Source organism: Protopterus annectens, chromosome 6.part0 (assembly GCF_019279795.1).
Source record: "Protopterus annectens isolate FY-2018-M chromosome 6.part0, PAN1.0, whole genome shotgun sequence".
Taxonomy (NCBI): domain Eukaryota; kingdom Metazoa; phylum Chordata; order Ceratodontiformes; family Protopteridae; genus Protopterus; species Protopterus annectens.
In genome coordinates, this window is record NC_056737.1 from 266,717,019 (window position 1) to 266,740,111 (window position 23,093).

The 23,093-nt window shown below is 37.5% G+C and overlaps 1 protein-coding gene across 1 annotated transcript in view; it reads left to right on the forward strand.

Annotated features, from left to right (window-relative positions):
* PLA2G4F (phospholipase A2 group IVF) overlaps window positions 1–23,093 on the forward strand; it is a 1,189,208-nt gene that overhangs the window by 1,107,444 nt on the left and 58,671 nt on the right. Inside the window, exon 19 of the mRNA XM_044074012.1 lies at window positions 10,943–11,132. Coding sequence (XP_043929947.1) covers window positions 10,943–11,132 — 190 coding nt within the window. The remainder of the gene's footprint in view (window positions 1–10,942; window positions 11,133–23,093) is intronic.

A 23,093-nucleotide genomic window follows, 5' to 3' on the forward strand; every position in this document is an offset into this window, starting at 1 on the left:
AGGAGGAAGATTATATTAGTCCTGACTTTTCTTTGAAGAACTCTGTTTTTGGGATACTGTTTCTTATATGATAGAATTTTTTAAATGGGTCTGTTCTCAGTTTTGTAACTTTCAGAAAAGGTATTATGACCTCTTCCAGATGGAGTCATCTAAGCCCTCTACTGTCCCTCCTGTCTTGGCTGCTCTTTTAGATATCTTTTCAGCAGCATATGTGGCCTCAGTTTCTCAATCTTCAGCAACTAAAAAATGTGACCGGTTTTACAGCATACCTGATGAGTGTAAATTCCTCTACAAATGTCCATCTGCACTCCCTTCTGTGGTGTCTGTCTCTTCTGACATACCCACTAATCCTTTGGCTTCTACTAAACTGCCTCCTTCAGACAAGAACAATAAGGCCAGATAATGGCTGAGTAAGAAGGTGTATACTGCTGCCACTTTGGCTTTTTGGGCTATTAATTACCAGTTATATGTTTTATTTCTTATATTTATTCTTATAGTTATATCTCTGTTTTAGCCCTTATTTCTCAAGTCTTCCCAGCTATCTTTGACCTTGCTTATGCTGAAAGGAAGGTCTTGGCTCTCATTTTATTGGGTTCCACTTCTCAAGTAGCCCACCACTCTATTAAATGTAGTTATGATGCAGCTGATGCCTCCTCTAGGGCTGCTGCTTTTGTATCTGCTTTTTTTATGCTACTCTTGACTTTGACTCCAGCCTTTGCCTGATGACATTAAAGCTAAACAGTTAGATGCTTCTTTTGATAATAAGCACCTATTTGGTCCTGCAGCTGCTGAGCTTTTTAAGTCTGTGCATGACAAGAGTAAGGCCTTACAGGAATTGAAGCATATTTTTGTTCCTCCTATTCCTGAGTTCCATAACAGTTATCTCTATACATCTGCTTTTGTTTGCAGACAGCCTCACTGTCCTCTCAAAGGTCAGAAAGGTTCTAGGTGAGTTCCTCCTGCTACATCTACTCAGACTCCATCTTATCAGAAACCTCCTTTTCCAGACCAGCCCAGTTCTAACTGACTGTTGGCTTCTCCCTTTTCTAAGTCAGGTTCCTTTATCTCTGTATCTTTCCCTGTTTCTTCCCACTTGGTTAAGGATCACTCAAGACTCTTGGGTTCTGTCCATCACCCATCAGGGATACTTCATGGTGTGGAAATCCCTTGTTACTTTTCTGGGCATCCATCAACCTCCTCAGGAAGAGCTTCCTTTCTTCCCAGAACTACTTCAGCACCTTCTGTCTCAAGGAACCATTCAAGTTGTGTCCCCTTTCCAGGAGGGGAAGGGGTTTTATTACAGAATGGTTTTGGTTCCCAGGAGGGAAGACACTTGGAGACCCATTCTGGACCTCTCTCCAAGCTTTCCTGGTCTCCCTGGATCTCAAGGGTGCTTATCCTCATGTTCCTATTCATCCCCTTTTCAGGAAGTGTTTGTGTTTCTCTGTTTCTCCCTTACAGTTTCAGTTCTCTGCTTTGCCCTTTGGCCTTTCTACTGCCCAAAGGGTTTTCACCACATGTCTTGCTCCTGTGATTGGCTTTTGCTGGATGAGAGGGATACAAATCTTTCCTTCTCTGGATGGCCTACTCATTCAGGCTTCCTCCCCTGAGATCTTGCTTCTAAACTTCCACTATACTATTTGTCTTTTGCAAAGCCTGGGGTTTACAATAAACTTCCAGAAATCAATCCTGGTTCCTTCTTAGGATCACATGTTTCTTGGTTGCAGGCTCCAGACCATCCCTATGCTGGCTTCCATGCCTCCTCCCAAGGTTGTTTCTCTAATTGCCTTTTTTTCAGTCCCTTCTTCCTTGGGTTTCAGTTACAGTCAGGGAGTTTCTAAAAGTTCTAGGATTTATGGCTTCCACTATTACTATGCTACCTCTAGCAGGGCTCCATATGAGAAAGCTGCAGTGGTTCCTGAAGTCAGTTTGGCTCCAGCACTGTTATCTTCTAGATTTTTTAGTCCCTCTTCTTCCATGCCTTAAGCTCAAGCTTCAGTGGTGGATTTATCAGCTGTCAGTCAACCTGGGCCTTCCTTTTCAGCTCTGAGTCCCCTCTAAAGAATATTTTTCTGATGCCTTAGGCATGGGGTGGGGAGCCTCTTTCAGTACCCACAAAGTCCAGGGTCTCTGATCTCCTCATCAGAGGTCAGACTACATCAATATGAAGGAGATGAGAGCTCTTCTTTCCACCCTTCAGGCCTTTTGCTCTCTCTTTCTTTGAAGGCCTCGAAAATATTTACAGACAATATCACAGTGACATGGTACCTCAACAAGAAAGGGGGGGGGCACAGTCTACCTTCTTTTCAGACTAGCTGTTCAAGTTTGGGATCTAGCTATCCAGATTCTTGTGACTCTTCAGGCTGTATATATTCCTTCAGAGCAGAACATAGTGGCAGACTCTGTTAACAGATCTGTAACACATGGTCACGAATGGATGCTTCACAAAGATGTGTCTCTGGATATTGTCCATCAGTGGGATACTCCTCAAGTAGATGTTTTTGCCTATCCTTTGAAAAGACAATGTCCTCTTTTTTGCACCATAGTCCAGTTCTGTGACCTGGAAGGTGGATGTCCTCTCTTTTTTCTTGGAGGGTTTTTTTCTTTATGCCTTCCCTCCCCTCCCTCTCATTTTGACAGTACTGCTCAAGATAGAGCAAGACTTCCCCAAAATCTTGTTGGTTACTCCCTTTTGCCCCAGATAGCATTATTTCACTCTTCGTCTGCACCTAGCCAAGTGCAATCACCACAAGTTACCTCATAGGGTAGACCTACTCACACAAAATAAAGGGACTCTCATCCATCTTTACTTGTCCACTCTTCAACTGACATTGTGGGTGATAGAGTTTTGATCCCCTTAAGGCACCTTTTTTTTTTTTTTTGAGGACGTGCTTAAGGTTCTGCAGTTGGCCAGGAAACCCACTAGCAGGAAACCCTATACAGTATGTCCAAACAGATGATGAGGTTTGGTACCTTGACAGTAGCCAGAATTTACTTTCTGTGGAGAATCCTGCTGTTCTCTATTATTTGTGTGAATTGCTCCATGCTGGGTTGGCATATCAGTTAAAGCTCACCTTTCAGCTATTTCTGCTTATCTGCCAATAACTACTCCTCTGGCCTCTAGGTTTGAGATCATGCAGTTTCTTAAAAGTGTCTTTCATATCAGATCTCACAGGAAGCCTAATCCACCTTCCTGTAACCTTAATTTTGTTGTTGAAAAATTGACCCAGGATCCTTTTGAGCCTGCAGCTTCAGCTTACTTACAGCATTGTACATGAAAGACTGTTCTTCTTTTGGCCCTTATTTCAGCTAAGAGAGTGTCTGAACTCCAGTCTCTTATGGCTGTTCCTCTTATTTTTAGTTTTTTCACAGGGACAGGGTGTCTCTTTGTACTAATCCTTCTTTTATGCCCAAGGTGGTTAATGAATTATCTCTTAATTAATCCATTAATTTGCCTTCCGTTTCTCCTTCTCCTTCTCCACAGTCTGCTAGTGAGAAAGTTCTTCACACCTTAGATCTGCATAGACATCTCAGATATTATTTAGATAAAACTAAGACCATTCACAAGTCTGAGCAAATTGTTGTTTCTTTACATCCCAGATCTCTAGGTGTGGCTGTTTATTGCAGTTCATTTCTTCATGAATCTATAAAGCCATTTGTTTTTGTTACTTTCATGGGAAAAGCCTTTATGCCTCTGTAAAGGCTCATTCTACCATGACTTTGGCTTCTTCTAGTGCTTTTTTGAAAGGATTGGATACCAATTCCATTCTTGAGCCTGCTACTTTGACCTCTGTCCATAACTTTACTATCATTTTAAATTAGATGTGGTTTCCAGAGCAATGAACAAGAGCTGGCATTGCCAGAGCTATCCTGCATAGTTTTGTTGAGGTCTCTTCTGAGTCTTCCTCCTCCCAAGTTTCCTCATGAGCTTTTGTACTCTTCCTTTCCTAAAGAATACTGCAACAGTGATATGGAAGGACATAGTACAGTTGTGTAAAATCTTACGATAACAGTAGATGTCCTTCACTTCTCTGTTGCAGTATTTGCTTCCTCTCTTCTCCCCCTTCTACTCTACTCTTTTCTTTTTCTCCTTCTGGATGCACATGTTTCTCCTACTTCCTATGACTGTTGTTTCTCCTGGAGCTATTTAGTTCTGACGTATGTATACATGTACATCACCTATATGCCCTAGATCTTAAGTGGGAAGAATACAAGTGACATATGACATCTATATAAACCTAAAACTTTGATATTCTGGCCAGACATCGGGCTATCCTTAGCAAGGAACCCCTCTTGTAAAGAATACTGCAACAGTGAAGAGAAGGACATCTACTGTTATGGTAAGATTTTACACAACTTTGCTCGTTCACTGTATCAGATCTTTACCCTTCTCTGGTACCAACAAACAGCTCATTTTCATGTTTATGTTCAGTGATTTTCAAATTCTTTTTTATGCATTTGCCTTTTCCAAATGTTTCTTTCTACCACATATTATACAAAAAAAATTAAAAGCAAGGCAGTGATTGGTGTCATGTTTATAGCCAAATCTAAAACAAAAGGCCTGCAGGCTTAGGCTTATTTTACTGGTGACCCTGGAGTAAGCTATGTGGATCTGAAGTATGCTGATTGTGTCCTAGGAGGGAAAATGTTTGTTTATAGTCTCAGCATAAGTATTGGGTCTAGGGGTGTGTTGTGATTGGTGTGCTGTTGCTGAGGTATGATATTTATCAATACTAGGCTGATGCAAGAGGTTTGACTCCATATTTCTTAAATCTTTACGTATCTCACAGATTGTACTATCAATTGGTAGAAGCAATGAAGCAGTGAACAGTTATTAAATGTAATGTAGTTAATATACTGCCTTAAAACACCCAATGCTATCAGAACTCACACAAATGGAGTGAAAACAGATTGCTGAGGCATGTTGACAGAGGGTGAAAGACTAAGGCTGGTGATAGCACTAGGGTTAGACTGAGACTACCATACTAAACCCTGAAGATTTGTGAATGAAGTATTTAGGGTGGTTTTCTGAAGTTAGGATAGATGGTAGCAGAGGTGTAACTTACCAATTTAGCATCCATTGCAAGTTCCTGATCTGGCACCTGTCAACTCTAAAATGAGGAACAAAAAAATAAAAAAACAAGGTCCCATCCTCAATCTGGTACTTCTTTCCTAAGGAGCAAGTCAGGTCCATTCTCTCCATCAAGTCTTTTGAAGAGCCAACTGTAACAAGTGGCTTGCTATAGCTAAATACAACATTGTAACTTCAGTCCTGGCAGAAAATAAATGTTGGTACTGCACTAGACTACACACAGAGCATTGAAAAGCTTCAGTAAGTGCAGTATCAGCATTCAGACACTTAATGCTGGTACTATGGATCATATCCTCAGACGTGCTGCACCTAAGGCAGCTGTCGTAGCTATGCCTCTGAGTGGTAGTTAGTCTAGCAGTACCTCTGCTGCCTTGTTTCTTCAGCTATCTTGCTAATAGATCTCAAGCCACAGAATGTCAGAGAGGGAATTCTTTCCTTTTCTCCCACTTTCCAATGGTGTTCATCAAGAGTGCATCCTTGGCCCCATAATATTCAACATCTTCATCAGTAGTCTCTCAGAGACCTCAAAAATCAGCAACAGTAGTAGTATGCCAATGTCTCCCTCCTCATTTCTAGTGCCCAGGTCCCAGGCAACCTTCAGAAAATTACTCAAGAATCCTTCTCATCTATAGAAGCCTGGCTCTCAATTTCTTCTGAAGCCCCCCAAAAAGTAAGCCATTCCTACTCAGCCCAAGATACTGCAGAGCTCAGAAGCCCTCCTTTAACACTGCCTCATCAAACAACACCAAATTGTAACACATACTAAATTGCTAGGCATCTATATTTATAACAGAATAATATTTGGCTACCACATCCAACATATTGTAAAGAAAACTCACTGTAAATTAGGGAACTTATACCGAGTTAAACAATTCCTCAATGGCCAAACCAGAAAACCCTTAGCTTACACATTTGCTCATCCCAACCATCCTCTACTCTGGCACAATTGTCACTAATTTACAAGCCTCTCAATTAACAAAGCTTGAACAATCCTACCACAAAGTAACAAAATTTGCATCTAACAACACTCATAGAATTCAGCACTGCCTAGCACTGGAGGAACTAAATTGGCTAGAATTACACCACTTCCTTTCATACTCCCAACTTGTTACTTCTCACAATCTTATCTACAAACCCGGATATTGTCCATCTCTCTATACCCTAATCCAATAATACATACTTAATAGACCCCTACACCCTACCACAAACCTGTCTCTTCATGTCACCAAATCTAAAAACACAGCTTTTTCTCAAACCATACCACCAAAACCTGGAATTCCATACCTCTATCTCTAAAACTGGAACAGCACCACAAACCTTTGCAGTCCAGCTCAGATCACACCTTGTCAACAACTAGTTCTGCCCATGCACTACCCCACACATAACTCCCACTGATATTTTCATAGAATCACACCATTTTCTGTCATCACTTTTACTTGCATCATTTTCTCCCTCACTTTCCATTTTCCTTCTTCAGCATTTTCTCTCCACTCTCTCTCCTCTCCTCTGTATTTCCTTTCTAAACACCTACTCTTAGCATATTTCTCTGTACCACCCTACAACTCCTTTACACTCACCCTCTTTTTCTGTTTTTCATCCCCTGATCTACTAAATTGTATAATATGCTTCTGCTTCTACAATAATGCACTACTGATGGAAAGTCAAACTGCAATAAGATGCTGGTTACTTCCTACTATTCTTAAATAATCTGAACTGACGATATCACGTCTCCTTTATGTTAACATTTTAATATCTTACTGGTTAACCTAAAACAGATGTTTTCTTTCCCTGATGTTAACTTGTATAATGTTTTCATATGCTACTATGTAAAAGATGTTAAGCTGTATAATGTTTCTTTTTCTCTAGTATGTACATATTTTAAAATATCAGTGTAATTGTTTGAGCTTTTCTCCCTATTTCTCGTCTGAAATGGGCCCTTGTGGCCATTTGGTTTTTCCAGTTCAACAAATACAATCAGTAAATAAATAAATCAATAATGATAATTTCACAGACCTACTTTGTAGAGTTACATTTCCCAGTGGTATACAGATCACTTGTTCCTTGCAATATATAGATCATTTGTATACACTGTGCAACAGTTACTGCTAATTGCTGGACCCTAGGTTTAGTCGGGTCTATATTATAATACCGAAAATCCTTTTAAGCGAACACGAAAACACCGACACGTATTGCGCAAACCCTAATTATGTCGAACGTATGAAACTGCAAAATTCAAAAAGTCGAAGTGTCATGGTTGGCCCGTCTGCGTCTGTAAGAGACATTTATCTGAACTTCTGAGGGACCAAAAGGGATTATATAGGGCAAGAAGAGAGGATAGGTTAGGGCATGCAGAGGGCTTGTTAAAGATAGAATGGATAGTATGAAGTTAAGTGGATAAGAGCTGGTTAGGAAACTCTAACCAAACGAGTGTTAGAAGAGCATGACAGTGGTGTGATTTAGGAGGTAGATTGGCAGCAAATCTTGCAATTTTATTGTAGGTGGTTACCAATTCAGAAATAAGTGAGGACTGTAAGTTAGTTTAGATTTGAGAGCTATAGAATAGGTTAGGTAGAAGGTAAGCTTGGGCAAGTGAGATTCTGGAGTCAAATGTGAAATTTTCAAACACCATACCTCTCGATCTTGTAGACCAAAAAATCTGGACAAAGCCTGAAAGAATGGGGGGACCAAGGCCCAAAAATAGGGACATATTTGAAATATTGCTCTTATAAACTTAGAAAGTTGCTAGAATAACAGGATTTGTCGTAACATGCTTTTCCCTCAAGGATATGAAGTCTGAACCTCATATGTATACCATTGTTTAGTGAATTCAGTCCTCAGATCATCCCAGTCATTTTCCAGAAAATCACAAATTTTATGAGGAACAGATCAAAAATATTAGGCATAAATGTGGACATTCTATGAAAATCTGTACAGTTGAAAGGTATGACAAATACACCTATCTTAACAGGTTTGTAAGTGACTACTATGCTAACAACTCCAGGGGGCCTTTTAAAGAATAGCCATGCTTCCCAAATGTAATTGACAAGTTTTGATACCCTGTGGTTATTTTAAGGGGTATATGTAGGCTTAAGGAAAAATAGAGGTTTTAGTGTTGCCTGACTACCTCCTTTTGGAGCCCAGGAGCACAGCAGTGGGGAGGCAAATTTGAAAGGTGAGCATTATGCATGAATATGTGCCCAACTACATCACTGCAAACTGTGCTCCCCAGAAGAATTAAATGGTAGCGCATCATACTAGAAGTCTTGTTGTTTAAAATGTTATAGTTTTAGGTTCCTCCAGTTCTGTCATCATTCTTCTAAAGGGGTGACTAGGTGAGGAAACGAATGATATAATATGCACACAGGGAACTTGGGACCTTATTTCAGCAGAAAGTTAAGTACAATTTTCAAAAAAATTTTATTTTTTTCACCTGTTTCAAATGGCCATGATTTTTAGAAGATTCAAAAATTGATTCTGCAAAACTTTGTGTTTCTGGCAGCCTACTGGCACAAATATAAGGCATTAATCTTAGCTGCTGGTGATCCTGGATCAGTTAGTTACCCAGAATCAATTAGTTACCTTGACAGTCAGATAGTTGTCTAGGAAATTAGAATGGAATGACAAGAGGAAAGCTCATCAACTTCAGGGAGAGGAAGGTCAGTGCATGTAATGTTGCTATATTGTTCTCTGTAGAGAACAAAAAGTATATGTAGCAAAGCTTTATGACATTGCTAAGGATCAGAGGAGCATGTTTTATGCTGCCTACATTGGTTGCATGTATTCATTCATGCTTGTGCCATTGCTGTTCAATGTCCTGGGGTATTGGAGAAGGCATAAACAAAAATCCAGCAAAGCTGCAGTATGATGGGTAGTCTTGCCTTCAGCTCACAACAGGAGGACTGGATTTCAAACCTGGACATCTGCCAGTCTTTCTCACTTGAAGAGGGGAGAACTTTCCAGAAGATGAGTCAAATCTTTTGACAATTAAATGAAGTATGGGATGACCAGAGAGCATTAAGTGTTGAGGTAGTGGCGCTTTGATATTGATAGAGTGCTGAGGGCAAAAAAGTAACATTATGTTTATAGTGCAGAAGTGTAGAAACTGCCTTGCCAAATACCACCCACCAATAAATAAATAAATTAATAAATAAAGCAGACAATACACATGGACTCATTTAAGAAAATTGCATTCAGAAGATATGAAGCCAATACTGTATTCTTGAAATCATGATAAAAAGCAAAAAAAAAAAAAAGATTGCTTTGGAAATCCTGTATTGCACAGCATTTTTGATAAGACTCAGGATTCTTCAGAAACTTTTGTCACCAAACTACAACTTCTGTATAGATTTCTGGCTATATTTCATAATGAATACTGCTTATATGAGAGCAAAACTGGTACACAGCAAACAAGTCTCTCACTTTTTTTTAATGTGCACAATGGACATGTCTCTTTTCAGGGGCAACCAAGTCCACTGTTTTGTCAACTGAATTGCTTAGTGACTTGATAGCCAAATGGAGGTGGAAAGAATCATACTCACTACCCTTGGCTTTAAGGATCAGCTCATTAACAACTCTCAGGGCCTTAATGGTCTGTGCTACCTGCCATAATTTAATACAGTTCATAAGTTCATAGGTGTGTACTAGGCTAATGGCCCTGGAGCCTTTACAAGCCTAGTCCATAGAAGTGCCCTGGCCCTGGCCACCAGTTTTGCCTTCTTTTCCTGAAGGTATGCAGTATATTGACTGAAGAGTTTGTAAACTTGCAGAATTATTGCTGCAATGTCTGTTAAGTTTGATTGTCACACATTTTTTCAATATATATATGTATGTGCATGTATATATATATATACATATATATATATATATATATATATATATATATATATATATATATATATATATATGTCTACTTCAGATGACTGAAGTTTCAGAACTTTGAACATCATATGGCTAAAGACCAGATGATTGAACTTTTTAAACTCGGCCATATGATGTTCAAAGTTTTGAAACTTTGATCATCTGAAGTGGACCCATACTTATATATAAGTGTGTGCGTGTGTTATCTGTGATATGATATATATATGTCAAGGTGTATGTTTGAGAAATACATGATATTTAGGGTACAGTTCTGTCAAACTACTAAAACATCCTGCTAGCTCAGGTGGCATAGACAGATAAAGCCCTGTCTACAGCCCAGGCAACCTGAGTTTGATTAGTGACTTGGACGTCTGTTAGAGCTGACAGGGAAGTATGGGTATGACCATCCTGCAAGAGGATTGGGTGGGGGGCAGAGCTGGACACACACTGCTATAATCTCTTGAGGAGGAGCAGTGATGCAAATGCATGGCCTGGTGACAGAGTGTTAGGATCACCAAGCTACCACTAGGTAGTTACCTTCAGTGTGGGTTTGTGGAAGGATGCCCATGCATGGGAAAGGTGTTGTGGGCATTTACAATGATGTAGAACTTGCATCACTCTCCCCAAGGTTGTGATTAGGGCCATTACAAATGTCCTCATTGCTAGGGTGCCAATAAGGGCACAAAATATCCTTATGGCTGTCACAGTTACTCTTTGGACTGCTGTCTTCCTGAAACTAGGTAAAACTCCTGGTGTTAGGCAATGAGTGGATCATGTCCAACTGAAAAGGATATCTGCTAGATAGCAGGCATGAGCAAAAAGCATATATGAAAAAAGTATTAAAATGTCTCGAATGATGCAAACCTGGAAATTCCACTTCAAGTTCCAGCATAGTCACTTGCATTATGTAATGTCATTATTAACAGCTCTAGTGGAAAGCAAAAATGGTGACTCGAGTAAATCATTCTTTATTTTTATCATTTATCTCTGCAGGTACTACAGCTGACAGAACAGTACTGTGCCGAACGTGAGATTCCTTTTCCTAAAATTGACTTGAGTAATGTTGATGTGGAAAATGACTTGAAGGAGTGCTACATGTTTGTCGATGAAGAAAATCCTCATACTCCCATAGTGCTTCACTTTCCACTGGTGAATGACACATTCAGGGAATTCAAGTCTCCAGGTCATTTATTTAATTATTTTTTGATTGATTTGTTTCTTTCTTTCTTTCTTTTCCAACTACAAGGACTAACAAGGAAAAAAGGAAAGCATGCATGTTTTATAAGTGCTGATTCTGATTCACAGTATAGTAGACTGACCTCATTCAATTTTCACTTACCTATTTTGGGTATTAGTGAATGCTATAAGAGGCAAATGGATTATTATTATTTTTTAAACTGGTCTAAAGTTTTTAACCGAAAAAAAAGATGTCTAGGGAAGCATAATGTCCAGTTTGCCAGGAAGTGGTAAACAGCAGGATTCAGCAGCAACAACACCGAATTATTTCAAAAATAAGGTAATCCATGCAAACATAAGGTTATCTCTCGAAATATTATAGAAAAGTCATTCAGCCTTAATGCGCCATTACTATCATGGAAATACCCTGCTGTGCAATGTGGTGGTATCACTGGACTAATGGTACTGAAAGATGCTTGTTGACTACACATACCTTTTTCAGCCATGTTGAAGGACTAAAGGCATATTCAAAAATTCACAGCAGAATACATTTAACACACCTAAATTTTAAACGAACAGAACAGAGAGGCTCTTTATCCAACAGAAACAACAGAATATAATGTCTCAGTGCAAGGACTGACTTTAAATCACCAGAAGTGCAAACAGTAGTGAACAGGAACTTTAATACATTCAGTGAAGAACTTCAGGTACACGAATGCATGTTAGGGACATTCTGTGAACATGAAATGCTTTCAGTGAGCATTAGGCACATTTAATGGAAAGCAGTTGATAAATGAGCATCCAGAAAGAATTTGTCAGGGAGATTTTTTTGAATATTGTTCAGACTTACAGATATTATGACCAAGACAAAATTATCCATTATCCACATGGCAAGTATGTCTACATGAACTGATCAGGTATTTAAATAATTTTGTCTGGTATTCCCAGTTTTGTCTGGTATTCCCCATAGTTCATCCCAGTTCAGATATTAGAAGGGATCTGATTCAGGTAGTCAGGGTCACCTTGCTAAATTCTTTTTTTCTTAGTGACCATCAAGATTCTCTGATCTTGTGATGTTGAAGGGTGGTGCTGGACAGGAACTTTTAACTTTTGTGTTAGAGGGAAAATATTCAAGTTGGAGCAACTTAAAGAAGGGAGTTGAAAGTATTACTGTGTTTATAGTGGTTATAAAAAGCCAGTTATCCATTAATAAGTGTAGTGATGCTTATAGGATTTGAGCAAGGCAATAGACTTACAGGTCTCATTGAAGGCCATTTGTAATTTAAAGCAATGAGATGCTTGAAAGAATTGATGCCAATTGCACTGTGCCATTCAGAGTTAGGTGGTTTGTGATTTTTTTAACCAAATCTGTGGTATTTCACAACATTATCAACAAATTTCACCATGAAGCTAGAAAGACAAGGCTGCAACTAATCCTATCCACCTGGTATTTAAAAATAGTATTTTGATTTTAGGGATATTTATTCTTAACTTTTGGACAAGATCCACCCCTAGAGTTTGTTAAATTGCATTTGTAGTGAAGGTTTAGATTTTAGAAAGACAAGATTGTCAGCGTACAGTTTTAAGTGAGAACTGGGGATGAGGGGGACAAGAAGGCAGAATAAAACTGGACATAAAACACTGCCCTGGTGACCCCAGTTTTAAATATTCCATATGAGATAGTAAGATGGTCATAATCACTTAATATGTTGACAAGCAGAACCACCACCATAGCCAATACTCTTACACTTAGATATGAAATGAGATTGATATACCAATTCAATGGATCTGTTAAGGAATAAGAAAAGCACTCATTAGCTGGCCCTTTTTAGATCTCTAAGATAAGGTACATAACATAATAAGCTGCTCTCACTATAGTCTGCAGTGGTACAGTGGACGCATTGTTGCCTCACAGCAAGAGGTTCTCCTGTTTGATTCTCGGCTGGAGTGCCTTCTGTGTGGAGTCTGCATGTCCTCCCCACGGTCGAGTGGCCTCCAAAAGACATGCGTGAATGGGCATGCCTTCGCTGAAGGTTGGGCATCGGACTGGCAACTTGGCACCATAAAAATTGACTGCCAATCATTAGCGGACCAGAGTTCCGCTGTGGCGACACCTAACCGGGAAAAGCCGAAAAGACAAATGACTGGTTATTACATCCTTTATGAAACCCATGCAGGACTAGTAAACCATATTCATTTAGAAAGTTCACGAACATGTGTACACTTCAGACGTTAAAAAAATTGTAAGTTCAACTAAGATATAGAATACTTCTATAGTCCTAGAGGGATGTTGCAGTAGGCATTTGGGTAGTGGGATGATAATTATATGCTTAAAATATAGGGATAATTCCTATGGTTAGTGTTAGGTTAAATATGCAGACTTGATGACCTTGAGATAATTCGGGCTGCCTAACAGAGGAAGTCATAGTCATGCTATGTACAGACACCTTCTTAAGGAGCATAAATATTTTCTTTTATCTCTGTCAGAAGCAAGATGCTGGTAAGTAAGATAAAAGGACAGGCTTTGCTTGAAAGGTGAAACTGGTTCATAAGTTAGGGGACGGAGCTGCTATTACACTAAATTTTTTTTTCATATTATATTGTATCATATTACATATTGTATCACATCAGTTCATATACAGTCTTAGAACACTATCCATTTCACCTGCCTAAAATGTTCCATAGCATCTTTCATCAGAATAACTGTCCAGTTCTTCATTAATAATGAGTTCAGTACCAGAACAAATGTCTCGCTGAATATTGTGTTACATCTCTAAGGTTTCTACTTTGGAATCTAATTAAATTCACATATCCAATGCCTGCTCACCACCACCCTTAGTCATTAAATATTATATTCATTGAGAATTATTTTTATACATTTTGCCCACCCCAACCCGCTTACCATGAATGACACAGATTTTGGGTTATGGCAGTTAATCTGCATTTTATTGTCCTTTGTATAGGTAACAATACTGTGCAGAGTTGCGTGCAAGTTTAGAAATTATAGTTCCTATTTTTATATCAACTGATGTAAGTTTTAATATCCACCAAACAAATAAATAAGGACCCAAAATTGACACTTAAGGTGCCCCGTGATTCACTTTGGTTTATTTGTGCTGCTGCCCCTTGAATTCCACACACCATTCTTTTTCTGATAGCTGGTTACTGATCCATTTGATTGGACAGCCAAAAATTCCGATTCTTTATTAAAAAATTGAAGATTCACCATACCAAATGGATATCATAATTCAGAAGAGATGGCATTAGCCTGCAGTCCCTTTTATTCAGCATGTATAATGTTTTATTAGAAAAACCTGATTACATAAAGTAGTCGGTCTGTCTCAGCTGTAAGTATGCAGGCAGACATTGGCCATTTGTTTATCCCCAAGTCCACCCAAAGTCCCAAGCACTAACATTTATATTATTTTAATTCTACAGGGTAACAGGGTGATGGGACATACACATCATGTTTGTTTTCACATAAAGCTTTAGCTGCTGCTTTTCCTCTGTTTAGTTGGAGATTATATTCTGTGAAACTTTCAGTAAATAGTCTCAACAGGGCTATAAATAGTTTCTCATACAAGGTTTTTACATATTTGCTTGCTATTACTTCCTGACCTTGATGATTTACTTATGTCTATTTTTTGATAATATATGAAAAGTTACTAACATTTAATATATTTAACACTCTTAAGACAGACTATGATTTATGTGGTAAAAATATTTAACGAAAGATGACATTATAGAAATGACCATCAGATATTTTTAACTGGTATGCATCTGAATACATTCTTCATTTATTATTTACTAAAATCACAAGCTTTTTGTGAGTATCTTGGCCTTTCTTTAAATTCAAAACCAGTGTGTGCCCATGCAGCCAAAGTGAAACTAGGAAGAAGCAAAAGACTCAGGTAGTACCTCAGGTGAATTCAGGTGAAGAGAAAAGGTAGCTTGTGTGATAGCATTACAATGCAATAACTGTAATAGCTGTAGCAGCACAACATCCTTCCAGCTGATGTATTTCGGTTTAAACACCCAGAGAGTCCAAGCACAAACTGTAATGTAGATCAATAATGAAATAAACATGAAACTACAAGTCTGATAAATAAAAAACTTGTATTGAAGGAACAAACATGTTAAGCGCTTTCATCCCACCATTCAGAACTTCATTAGAACACTGTTTGCAAGCATAACCACAGTATATAAAGACATTTGAAAATAAGTCAATGAAAAATGACATCCAATAAAGTAATACAGAATTCTTAAAGTAAAACTGTCAGTAAAAGTGGAATATTCTGTAAGACTTATGTTTTATATTAATTGTTTTGCTATTTTATCTGTGTTAAAAACATTTCTATCAAAACAGTTAAAATAATTCTTCAACAAAAGACTGGCCTAAAAATAATTTGTGCTAATACATGTAGAAACTATTAAAGACTGATAAAAACTATAAAAATTGGTAAGGAAAATATCTAAATAGTACTACTGAAAAAAAATTGTTTTATGTAGTGCATCAGTAAGAACATACTTTTGTTTCAAATCCTAGCTGCCCTTACCTTAAGTATAGGAGTAATAGATGTATGTTCATTAAGACCTGGTATAGTAACTGCATTCAGTCTCAATTGCCAAAATACTCTCTCCTTTCAAGTTCTTCTTCCCATGCCCTTCCTCTGAGTGAATGGGGTATTACCCCAGAATCTAGTGAAAGTAGAACATAATAGACAATGTTTACAAAGAGAGTTATTAATGTTTTTCTTTTGAATGACATAGTTATGCTCATAAATCTTCCTGTGTATTTGTCTTTCTGTCTTCCCTACTGTGACACCCCTGCGTTGGCCTAGTAACCAAGGAGCTTCAATCCTCACCACTAACACCAGTGATGGAAGAGCACATTGAGAGGATAACAAGTACACACACAGTAAAGTACAATTTCCCTTAAGAGCACACAGAGATCACAGTCAGTCTGGGGCTGGTGTTTCCCTCTCTCTCTCCAGATCCCCAGTAAGACTCCCCACTGGCCCAGTCATAGGGTTCAGATCTCATCCAAGTGGTCAAGCCAAAATCCCCAGTACCCTCTCTGTCCCACCAGTGCTTTGTGTCCCTGTCCAAGTAGCTGACACACATACACTTTGAGATTTGATTTATATACAAACACACAGACACTCCTGGTAAAGGCTGGCACAGGTTCATTACCTATGCCCCCTTCTGCCCAGACTACAAGGTAGAAATCACTGCCACCATCCACTACTTATCAGCTACTTAAGGCCCTTCTCAAATTCTACTATGTAATGTTACTGTTATCCAAATAGTAAGTGTGACCAGAACTGTTAAGGCTATTCTGTTAAGGCCTGTATAGTATCAACACATACATATGCAAGTACACTAAGAGCTTAAATATCTGTACACAAGACCAGCCACAACTAAAAGGTTTAAAAATATTTAATAATAAATAATAAAAGCACAAGATAATACTCATTAACTCAACACAGAGACAGTAAGAGTTCAGAATCACATGAAATACTTTAAAACAACATTGTAGGACAGTCTCGCATAAATACAGAAAACATCTAACTAATGTTGCTATATTTCTATCTATGTCTAAGATAAACTAAGTTCTAAATAACTTACTTACAGAGCAAGGCAAGTGCTGGTGAGTTGTTAACAGGTCCAGCACACAATACAAAATGCACTGACCTTCTTTCTGAGATAGTAATACACATTACTGCTAAATCATGTCAGAGTACATAATTCTTGTCACCTCTGCCTAAGTTTCCCAGGCTAGCAGGAACTTAATTTTTTAACGTGTCTCTGTTAAAAATACTTATCTCTCAGAAGCTAACAATTTTCTCTTAGAAGCTTGCCTGAAACTTAAACTCGTAAAACAATTACCTTGGAAACCTCTAATTACCTTTGTTGCCAGGCAATAGAAAGAAACCCCTAGCCTACATATCCTGTCTCTTATCTGAGATAAACTAACTTTATAACACATCATAAAACTCTTTACTTATCAATTTATTTTCTTAGAGTTTTGCAAGTTAACTCTGTATATCCCAATTTCTACGATGAAACATGCATTTACATAGGCATACAGTTTATACATATCTCTGCTCTTTTCCAGCAAGGTGCACTGTGGTTACAATCTTGAAGCTCAGTACAGAACATATAGTTTTCTTGCATTTTTAAGGCAAGCATACAAATCATGTTACTATTCACAAATGACATAGAATTATTTACAAAATTCTATCTAGATGGGCTGGCAGTGTCACATTTCGATGTAAATCATATTAATATTTTCAAGTGACATATAATTATTTACACAATTCTAGCTAGCTGGGCTGGCAGCATCTTGGTTTATCACACCTATATAGAAATTATTGCATCCATTACAGACCGCAAGGCAAACAACCCCTTTAGTTTCACAATTCCTACTCTCCAATGTGACATCTATAGGGGGGTGCATCTATCTAAACCTTGCTCTTACATAGAATGTCTTTACATTTACTACAAAAGCCACACCATTTAGTACCCATACAAGTACTTCTGGGGATGTATTTAGGATGTTCTAAAATGTTTTTGATGTTTCTACATGTTGTATAGACAAATCTTGGAGTCTCCCCCAGATATGTCAAAATTCAAAGTTACCCTTAAAAATGCACCAGTTTTTTAGTAAGATGTTCCTCGTTTCCTTTGAATGTGGACCAAAAGTAATCACCATAGAATACGTGAAATTAGTGGGGATTTCTTGCAAACCTCAAGGAGGTAATCCATCCAGTGTGTCCTCTGTCCCTAAGAGGGGTATGAATTTTTTACCCCACCCTGTGAGAATTTCTTCACCGAGACTTTCTAAGACAGTAAGGGGATAAACTCTGTCCAAAAACATGTGTGTTAACTTGTCCACCTCTTCCTTTAGCTGTCACAAGTCAGAACACATTCTGCATCTTGTACTAGTTGCCCTTTAAATATATGTCTTTTTGTGTGTTTAGGATGACTGCAAGTGTATTCCGATTAACAGTTTGAAAATGTTGGTTTTCTATAAACCAAGGAGTCAAAAACATTATTTTGATACATCCTTATACAATGTAACATCGAAATAATTGATTATGTGTGTGTGTGTGTGTGTGTGTGTGTGTGTGTGTGTGTGTGTGTGTGTGTGTGTGTGTGTGTGTGTGTGTGTGTGTGTGTGTGTTTGTGTGTGAATTTTTAAGAATGTAGTTATGGAATTAATGTAGGAAATGAATTATTCCATATCTGACAGCTGATCCTTCCACAGGATGAATATATCATCCAAAAATGCAAATATGTATGCCACAATTTGTTAAACTGAGAATTTAGTACAAAATTTTGCTCCCAGCTGTAGATAACAAGATTAGCATATAAAGGGGCATAGCTTGCACCCATCACCACCCCTCTGAGTTGTTTAAAATATCCCCCCTCAAATTTAATAAAATTGTTGCGTAAACTAATACTCATAATTTCCATTATAAAATTTACCATGAAATTATCTAAAGTGGTCAGTTCAATAATAGTATTGTGGAACAAATCCAAGCCTTCCTTGTGTGGAATGGAGGTAAATAATTCTACCACATCAATTGTAGAAAAGCTGACATTTGGTTAAAAAAATGTTATATCTTCCTCCAAAAGTCCCATAAATCCTTGAGTATGTGTTTAATGGGATGTAGTGACATTTTTAAGATTCTGTCTACAAAAACCCCTAAGGGGTATGTAATAGAATTATGTGCTGCCACTATTAAATGATAAGGAGGATCAGAAATGTCCTTATGGATCTTGGGTATACCAAAAACGCTAGGAATAACTGGGTGCTTGTTATACAAAAATTCAAACAATTCTTTGGTAATAATCCCTTGCAACAAAGAATCTTCTAACACGCATTGAATCTTTTTGTATGCTGTGTGTATTTCATTTTTGGATAAAATCTCATATTTGTCAAGGTCAAAGAGTACCCTGCATATCCTATTAGTGTAATACATTTTATCCACAGTAACTATCCCCCCACCCTTGTCTGATTTCAGAATCCTTAAGGAATTGTCATACCTTAAAGTATTCAAAGGATTTCTTCCTTGTTTGGTCAGGTTGTAGTACTTAAGTTTACTTTCTCTAAGTAATTTTTGAATCTCCATACTACATGACTTTACAAAAATAGCTATCATAGGGTGAAGGGTGGGTTAAATATACTTTTTCTTTTTAATCTTATTTCTGATGTATTATTTAAGTCGTGGCCTCTTCTCTGGCTTTTAAACATTACCTGGAAGTTTAACTTCCTGGTTTAAAGTTTCAGTTCAGCTAGTGTGTAAGCCATGCCCATTTTAAAAGTAAGTACAAATTTAAATCCTATTTTAAACAAGGTGAAGTAAGTCTTGTCAATATTTAAGCTGGTGCAATTAAAAATATTGTATCCCTGGAAAGTATAAACAATGCCATTTTAATAAAACAGTATGTCTGCAGTAGGTGAAGGGGGAGTGGGGGGTTGGACAACAGAAATTCTATATCTGTTGTTTAATAATTTCTCTTCCAAGCCCTCCCCGTTTCTCTGACCTTTCAGGCTGTAAGTTCTGGGTAAAAAAAAATCCTGTTTCCTTTGATTTTCAGTACTTTCAGATCTCCTAAGTGGGGGGATGTTCAGAATCAAAATTCAAAGCATAGTTATTGTTATAAATCGTATTGCTGTCCTTTAGAGCCCTGAGATGGCCTTTCTTTATAATCATAGAAAGATTTCACATGCTATTTTATATTTGTGGTTAACTCTGCATCATATATTTTGGTGTCATTTGTCATCTTAGGATCACAGGAGATTACTAGGCAATCGACCCAGTGATCATTTTAAGCACAGCCATTTCAACCCAATGTAATACCATAGAGAGGTACGAGTCAGTACCCAAGATTGTATTTAGTGATGACTGCAAATGTCCAGGAGGGTTGTGGACGCTATCCCTGGTAAGAATTTACCGTGACCTATCCACTCATCCAAGTTCCTCTTGAACACTGTCATAGAGGTTTGTCACGATTTCCATATCTGTATTATTCAGAAATTTTTAATTCCACTATTTTCAGTTTATTTCCATTTCTTATACAAGGCTTTTCATTTATTGAGATCTCAGTGCTATCTGATAATTTCATCATATCTTTTCTTAACATCAATTTATTTCCCTTTACTTCTTAAGATGTTTTTAGAATGGGCCACAATCCATTTTTTCTTACTTCTTTACAGTTTGTATATTTGCTTTTAATAGTGTATTTTCTTCAATATCTATGTACTGGTATACACTAACGTTGCTGTTATGGTAGATTTTATGTTTTAATAATTACTTTTTTGGCAAACCAGATCTTTTGTATGCAACATTGATCTTCATATTTATAGATACTATATTCATGATATTAGAAGCTCTAGTCATGTCTTTAATAATCTGTTCTAATTCTTAGCTGTCATGATAACTGGTGAATGATTTTCCAATTTGACAAAGTATTGATGATTTTAACCAATGTTGTATCTGGTAGATTTAAGTAACCTGTCACTACTTGTAGCTGTGTATTTTTTAAAACAAGAAACATCTTTATTAAATTATCATTCATGAGCATACCTCTCAACCTCTTAGAGCAAATAATCTGGACAAAGTGTAAAATGATGGGGGACAAATAGGGACAGATTTTAAATATTGCTCTTACAAACTTAGAAAGTTGATGGAATAATAGGCTTTGCACTAGCATGAATTTTCTGAAGGATGCAAAGTCAAACTCAAATGTTATTCATTATTTAGTAACTTCAATCCTCTATTTGCTAGAAAGGTACATCTTTTAGAAAAAACACACCAAAAATATGAGACAAAAATATGGACATTCTATGAAAATCTGTACAGTTGAGAGGTATGCTCATGAGATAGGCAATCATACATTTATATAAATAAAAACAAACCACACTGACGCAATTTTAGTCGCAAACATTGTACATCACTTATAATCTATCCATTCATTGTCAGACAGAAATTACATAGCTCATTCAAACCCTGCATTCTTTTAAACCTCATTCTTCCTCTGCATGTATTGTTCCCAGAATTCCCTTTTTTCTGTGTAATTTGCTCCTACCCTTTTCTAAAGATCCCAGTTCTAGTAGTTTTTCTCTGTTACTATATTCACTACTTCTAGTAAAGTTGGTTTAGACTTTGATTTCCATTTTCTAGCAATTACTTTTTTTGCAGCCACCATAATTAGACTCAGCAAGGCCTTACTATGTCTATGCAATTCTGATTCTGTATCATAGCGCAAAAATTATTTCGTTTGTTGCACCAATTTGCTTACCTAGTATCTCTGACAGAGCAGTTTGTGCAGGGAATCTTTAAAGTCTACCAACTCATTACACTCACAGAAAATATGCTCCCAGTTACCTCTTTCTTCCCCATCATACCTCCAGCATTTGCTGGATACCTGAAGAAAAATTCTTTGGAGTCTACTTGGGGAATAAATACCTGTGTAAACACTTCCAAGCAAAATTCCTAAATCTTCTAGACTAAAAACTCTGTCAGTGCTGGTCTTTTACTTAGGATCTCCCTATTTCTTTCTCTTTGCCTATACTCTGATATAGGGAAGGCAACCTCTAGCCTGCAGTCCAAATAACTTCTTAGCCTCTCCCGATTCTGTTACCTTTCCCCTCTCAAATTATTTGCTCTCAATGCCTTGGTTCTTTTGCCAGTTTTCTCAAATAAATTCTAGTCCCCTCTTGCCTATTCTCTGAATTCCTAATTGTAGTCATCCCTATCAGCAGAATCTCCTTTCTCCATTACTGTGTTGGCTTACGTCTTAAAATATTTTTTGCTACTTTATGAATATAATATTCTGCATGGTTATTTTTATTCTCCTTAAGGATCTGCATCCAAAATCACAGATATTGTGCTTGCGTTTCCTCCTGTATCATCATAATCCCTCTCTACTTTGAATTATAGGTTTCTGATTGTGCTATATATAGGAGCCTTAACTATGTAGCACTGAAATACCCCGTCAAATTGGGCAATCCTAAACCACATTGTTCAAGTGGAAGAATCAGCTTATCCCACTTGACTCTTGCCATCTTCCCCTCCTAGATAAAATCCTTCATCTCTTTATTAATTGCTATCCACATATTTTAACTTCTGCTCTGGGTGATAAAAATATGCCTGACCTCTGTATAAAACTAAAGGGACTAAAAACACTTTAACTGCTTGCATCTAGCTATCCATATCCATATAACAGAGCTTCCAGTTTCTCAGTTTTTGTATTATCCTTTGTTTAATCTCTTCTCACATATTGTTAGCTGCCACACCAGAATCCTTTTTAATCCATACTCTTAAGTATTTTATTTTATCTTGTCCCCATAAATATTGATATTGGTGAACCAATTTGTGTGTGAGTACATAATTTACAGCTATTGCTTTTGTTTTAGCTTCATTCAATTTGTATCCTGAAAAGATTTGAAAATGCCTCAAAATGTTCCACTACACTAAAATGACTTTTTCTGGTTTTATCAGGTATAAAATAATATCATCTGCAAACAGAGCCAGCTTTTCTTGACTACCATACCAATTATATCCTTGAATTTATGAGTCTCTTTTTTTCTTTGTTAATGGTTCTAAATTATAGTGCAAATAACAAAGGGGAAAGAGGACATCCCTGCGTGGTTCTTCTGCTCAAATATAAATTATCAGACAGGAACTCACCCGCTTTGATTTTCGCCTCCGATCCCTCATATATCCTCCTAATCAACCTTAGAACATTATCAGGGAATGCAAATGCTTCCATTTTCCTGTTCATAATCTCCCAGCTTACTCTGCCAAATACTTTTTCTGCATCAAGACCCATTAACAACAGTGATATTTTTTTGCATTCTGCTTCCCTCTGGATCATCACTGTTCTGTTAACAGTGTCAAATGTTTGTCTCCCCTCCACAAAACCACATCGATCCATGTCTATCAATTTTGGAATG